The sequence below is a fragment of the Pyxicephalus adspersus genome, chromosome 11 (assembly GCF_032062135.1).
Source record: "Pyxicephalus adspersus chromosome 11, UCB_Pads_2.0, whole genome shotgun sequence".
Lineage (NCBI taxonomy): Eukaryota > Metazoa > Chordata > Amphibia > Anura > Pyxicephalidae > Pyxicephalus > Pyxicephalus adspersus.
Window position 1 is genome coordinate 19,151,950 of NC_092868.1, and position 6,000 is coordinate 19,157,949.

The following is a 6,000-nucleotide window of genomic DNA, read 5'->3' on the forward strand; positions in this document are numbered from 1 at the left end:
TTCTCTCTTTTCCTCTACCTACAGATCAACTGATGCACCCAATCAAGCCCGGAGACATAGTGTTGGTTAAAGCTCTGCACAAGCACAAATCCTTGGATCCGCCGTTTGGACCTCCAGTCACTGTTCAAGCCATCACTAGAACAGCCGTGCTGACCAGTGGAGGACACACCTGGAAACACGCTTCAAGAGTGAAGAAGGCACCACCAATCCAGTGCAAGTTTGGAGCCCTGATGGTCATATTCTGCCTTGTTTGGGTCACAACAACTTGCCACTATCACCCTCAAGATTTGCCCTTCATTTGTCTCCAATCAAGCCATAGCCTAAAGAATGACTCTACCCTGTCTATGCACCGACAAGGATTTGAGTATAGTGACTGGACTGACTTCCGTGGTAACATATGGGAATATCTTGCCAAAGAAATTTATAATAGCTCTAGTTTTTGCTTATCTAATATGCATAGTACGCAAGATATGTTAACATCTTGTTTGATTGCTGTCAGCACTCCAGTCAACATACTGCTTAGAGTCTTTAGCAATATCTATAATGACACTGATGTTACAGAAAGTCATTAACGTTTATCTCATGAGTCGTATAACTTTTGCAACAACTGTAAAACCTATGATAGCCCGGAGGAATACTTTATGATATTTACACATACTTTAAATATTACCCAGGGAGATGTATGTTACGGTATGACTTGTACCCCCTCTGAAATATCCCACCGTAGGATGATAGTACTACAGAGAATCACTCAGCTTCCTCAAGTTATGTATGCCCAAGAACCTGAAGCTGTCTATTTGTATGTAAAGGAACAGAGGTATGAGGTCAAGTAGGTATCCTTTTTTGAAGGATAAAAGGAGAGAAATGTATGGAGCTGAGGAAATTTGCTGAGTCTTGAAGTAAATTATTTTTGTGCTTTTGTTATGTTTTGTAGATGACTGAATTATGTTGAAACTAGTTGTACTCTTCTTATGAGTAAACTAACGTCCGCTTCCTCCCTTTTTTGCCATGAAACTCTCCCTTTTCCCCCTTCGGCCATTTATCTGTTACCTTGACAAAAATATCTTATTCTAAGAGAACCACAAGGACATTTGTCATGTCTGCTAATTGTCTGTAGTCATGTGATCATGCACTGAACATGCCTTTAAACTGTTATATAAACTGTGTGCAAACAATAAAGTTTTGAGAGTGATCTACACATTGTGTTGTGTGTTACACTCTAGCAGCGCTGTAAACAGAAGCTATGAGAAAGAGGGACAATTGATCTGGGATCAATAGGAGATTACCTTAACAAAGATAACCAAGTTATATTGTAACAAAGTTTGTGTTGCCACCTTCCTGGAATGGACAAAGTACAAAAAGAGAAGTTCCTTGAAAATGAACTACTCAAAAAGCTGCATTGACTATGGTAATATTATCAACATCAATGCTTAACAACTTTTCTGTGTAATGAGTAACATGCCATAAAATGAGCAAAAATCAAGAAAGAACTTGAAACAAATTATTATTAATATTTTGGCCCATGTATATTTTTCTTGCAGTATTGTGCTAATTAAACATTCAATAAAACCAATCAACACAAAAATTGAGAGTCCCATCAAACCCATCAAAACACCAGTGAATACTCCAGATTCCCAGTTCTATGTTATCCTCTATATTATAAAAGCAACAATCCATATATATATACACACACACACCCCTTCAGGCAAGGTAATGTTTTACTAAATTAGCGTAAAATAAAAAAATGTATAATAAATATGTTACACAGTCAACTAGCTGCAGACATATGGGTCTATTTATAAAGAGCTGAATTTAATACTCAGGTATGTTCCGCAATGAAGAATTAATGGCTGCCATTTGAAAACATATGCCCCTGTCATAGAATGTTTGCTGAAAGCCAGATTTACTGCCTTATAAACTGAGTTTATAGTAGCCCAATGTGATAATATATGGCAATGTTAGAGGCTACACATGCAGCCTACTTAAAGTTTACATATGAAAGCAGACCTATTCTTAAAATCTAAGGTTTATCCTTCTACCAAGGGTTAATCAACACAGTTTAATGTGACAAAGCAATCGTTAAAAAAACTGCTTTGTCCATGTCACTATCCTCAGCTGCACTGCTTTGCTTCTGTACTGCTGGGAACAAAGAAAAAAATGTGGTGTTATCTGGGAAGATGGGGAATATAAAAACACTGTTACATTATTAAAAATTTACTGCAGTGGTGACACAGAAAAAGAAGGCTGTTATCTGCAGTGTTTTGCTCATCAGGAGAGAGCAAATGCAAGGTTATATTGCATATCACTCCCATTTCCTCTTAAACTTGAAGCCAGATGGAAAAATAGATCACTATGCAGCATGTCATTCATCTGTCCCCTCCTCCCTCCGGCTACAATCAAGTGTTAAATGCAAAAATCCCAGCCCCTGCAATGCAACATGCAACATATTGCTTACCTCTCTCCAGACCTAAGGGTTCAGACAGAGCTGCCATCTTAACTCAAGTAGTCACATGCCCAGGAGGTCTCCACTGTAAAGAGAAGCAGGAGGCGGGCCGGTCTGCTCAGCACACAAGCTATGGAGATGCTGTATGCATGGTTATCCTTTTCTACACACAGTTTTTTTCAGAAGAACGAGGGTCCCAATCTTTATTGGGATATGATTGGGAATGATGCTAGATAATACAATGATGTGTGCAGCACATCACTTGATATGCAGTACTATGAACAATTTTAGAGAAGTTGCTATTGGCAACCTGTTGTATATATTTGGATTAGGCTCCTACTTACAGTAAACACAAAAAATCAACAGATAAAAACTAACCTGTTGCACTGGAGCACTGGAAAAGTTTGAGTATAAGTACATGACATACATAAAAAAGACAATAGGAACAACAGAGCATATGAGACACATGGTGAACACATAATATGAAACAGCAAAGGCATTCATGTTGCAAATCAAATAGAACGCATCAAAAAGGTCATACGAGAGTCCAAGTGTTTTTTTATAGTGGTGAATATCTATAAAACATATGCAAGATGACTACGCATTATTACATTTCTCTGCAGCATCATGAATACTTAAGGTAAAGGTCCTCTAAAAGCATAATTTTGTTTGTTCCTTTTAGCCAAAGACCAAGCCTTTATCTGTGGAACCAGAATTAAATCTCTCATAAGCGTAGTGCCTCCACTCAATTGGGTCTTGTAAGTAACAAGGGCAGTCCCAGTTGACAATAGTATACTCATAGACAATAATCTACACTGTATTAACAGAGAGTCCCTGTGTTGAATAGTAACAACACAAGAAATCCAGTGTAACATCAGACTTTGCATTCTTCAAACAGCAGCAGTGTAAACATGTTAAAGTCCTTTCAGTATGTCTCAGTGAGAGGATTGTGCCATAACTTACAGTCTGAAGTTATACTTTCTTTGTGCATGCAACAAAATCTGAGTCTCTCACTCTCCAGACCATGTCCTTCCCAAGGGCTTACCCATGGAAATCCCTGCCTGGGGCTGGGTCAGTACTGATGACCTCATCCCCAATGTGCCGAGGGCACAGCAGCCATCTTAGAGCATGGCAAAACACACACTGCAGTAATTATTACAGAATACATTAATGCATGAACAGGCAGTGAAATTACTACATTGCTACATTCTCCCCTGCTGAAAATCCTTCTGACCCGGCAATATTAGCAAACACTATAAAACATCATATAACAAAAGTTAACATCGTTGTTGCCTTCTTCAGACTACTTCTCCAGAAGTAGTATATTACAGAGAATTACTGAAAACAGAGTTAGTAACAAACAGGTATCATCCTAACAAGTCTAGAATGAGGATCAATCATGTCCATTACAGCATACTGCTTTGTGTAGCATAGCAGAGTCTTCCCAAACTGTCATAGGTAAACACAGGTGGGGGTTGTCGGACACAATCTCCTCTTCTTAGCTCTCCAGGCATTAATCCAGGGGGTCCTGGAATAGAGCCAGCAGAATAACTTGGTGCTCCAACCATGCCTGGAACTGTAGGTCTACAATCCTCAGTTATTGGTTCAAAAGGAGGGGAACTAGGATTCAAGTGTCCCTGTTAAGGCGATTTCCTATTGATCCCAGACCAATATTTCCCTCTCTATTATGGCCTCTCGTTTTCAACGCGTTGGGAGCAGTGAATAACACACACGCAGCTTAAGCATATAGTTATATCACGTCTCAAAACTTTATTATCACATCACAGTTTATATAGTCAGACAACAAGGTGGAAGACACTTAGTAGTTAGTCAGTAACCAGAAACTTAATTAACAACTTCGTTGAGCAAGATGTTTCAAGGTAAGAAGCTTCAAGGTAAGGATGGAGCAAATATTGACCTACTGATAAGGAGGATATAACTAGTTTCGACACAATTATCTGCAAAATATAGCAAGAAACACAAAAACAACTTAAATTCAAAACTCAGCAAAATTATATTCCTTACAGTCCCCTCTGAGGAAGGCCACCATTAACAACAGGTGAATGATTCTGTACAGGAGACTCAGATGGAGGTGTACACCAGTCACTCTTATTGCTCTGGTCTCCATTGTCAGCAGAAGGCATACCATCAGGATCTGGAGAAATATCAGATTGTGGCTCCTCATCAACATTTGCTTGTGGTACTGGAAATAGATGATTTCTATGCCAGGCCTTAATGCGACCTTCAGGTCCTCGAATACCGTACACAGGAATTCCTGACAACTTTCCTACAACTTCAAACAACTCTTTTCTGCAACGATCAGCTAATTTATGTCTGGCTGAGGGGCCCAAATTGCGGAGGAATACTTTATCACCTGGCTGCAAGTCTTTGAACCAAACTTTAGCATCAAAACGTCTTTTATTGGCAGCATTTAATTTAGCAGCATTTTCTTCAGCCATTCGATAGGCCTCTTTAAAACTGTTTTTAAGGCATGCAACACACCAATAGTTACTTTTATGTTCCACTCCATCAGTAGAGACAACCAACTGAATGTCAATTGGGAGACGGACTTCTCTCCTAAACATGAGAAAGTAAGGGGAGAAATCTGTTGACTCATGCCTGGTACAGTTGTAGCATGCACCATAGCATGTAGCATGTACCATAGCTCCAACATGCCAACAAGTATGCTTAGCCCCATCAGGTAGGGTACCTAACATATCTAACAAAGTCCGATTCAGGGAGGGCTTCACCCACAGGATAATAGGGTGTAGTACGGCTTTTGTCAATGTTTAGCAATTTCAGCAGCTTGTTAATGAGGCGAATTTTAAAGTCTCTCCCCTGGTCAGAATGAAGTTGATTAGGCAGTCCATAATGCACAAAAAACTTTTCCCACAACACTTTAGCTACAGTCACAGCTTTTTGATCTTTGGCAGGATATGCTTAAGCATAGCGAGTGCAGTGATCAGTCACATTCAAAACATTGACCACTCCACTACTGTCATTGTCAATACACAGAAAGTCCATACACACTAAATCCACTGGGTCAGAACTCTTCAAGTGATCCATAGGGGCAGCTCGAGTAGGCAGAGTTTTTCTCTGCAAACATCGGACACATAGCCTGCAGTAATCTGCAACAGTTTCCCTCATTCGAGGCAAAAAAAAAACGGTCTTGAATCAGTCCATGTTTTCTCAACTCCAAGATGTTCATGTTGGTCATGCAGACTTCTCAAAACAGTGCAACCTGAATAGAAGCCCATTGATTATCTTTAGCTTATCCCATTCTCTGAGATAGTATGTACTCTGCTCAGGCAAATTTCTTTTCATGTACTTGGGGTCTTTTCGAAGAACAGTTTCTCTAATATGTCTGATTATTGGATATCTCTTTTGTAAAAGCATCATATCCTCCTTTTGTAGCTGGATATTCTCAGGTACCCCTGGTAGGGCAGGAATACATCTCTGGGACACACTCTTCTCCAGCTCCCAAAGAGTCTACAACTCGCAGATCAGAAAAGGCAATGTGACCTTCTTGCACAGGAGCTGTAGCAGCATAAGCAGCC

At 39.8% G+C, this 6,000-nt stretch overlaps 1 protein-coding gene across 9 annotated transcripts in view; it reads right to left on the minus strand.

Annotated features, from left to right (window-relative positions):
- Positions 1 to 3,475, minus strand: part of LIN7B (lin-7 homolog B, crumbs cell polarity complex component) — a 226,843-nt gene extending 223,368 nt beyond the window's left edge. For 7 of the 9 annotated variants that reach the window (XR_011922785.1, XM_072426510.1, XM_072426508.1 and 4 more), the window contains exon 1: positions 2,456 to 2,507. Coding sequence is in view for 8 of the 9 variants with exons in the window: in XM_072426510.1 (XP_072282611.1) it covers positions 2,456 to 2,492 (37 nt within the window). In the remaining variant the exon portion in view is untranslated. Of the gene's footprint in view, positions 1 to 2,455; positions 2,569 to 3,406 lie in introns of those variants that run through there. The other 2 variants (XM_072426509.1, XM_072426506.1) reach the window with 2 other exon arrangements.
- Between the last annotated feature and the right edge of the window lie 2,525 nt (positions 3,476 to 6,000).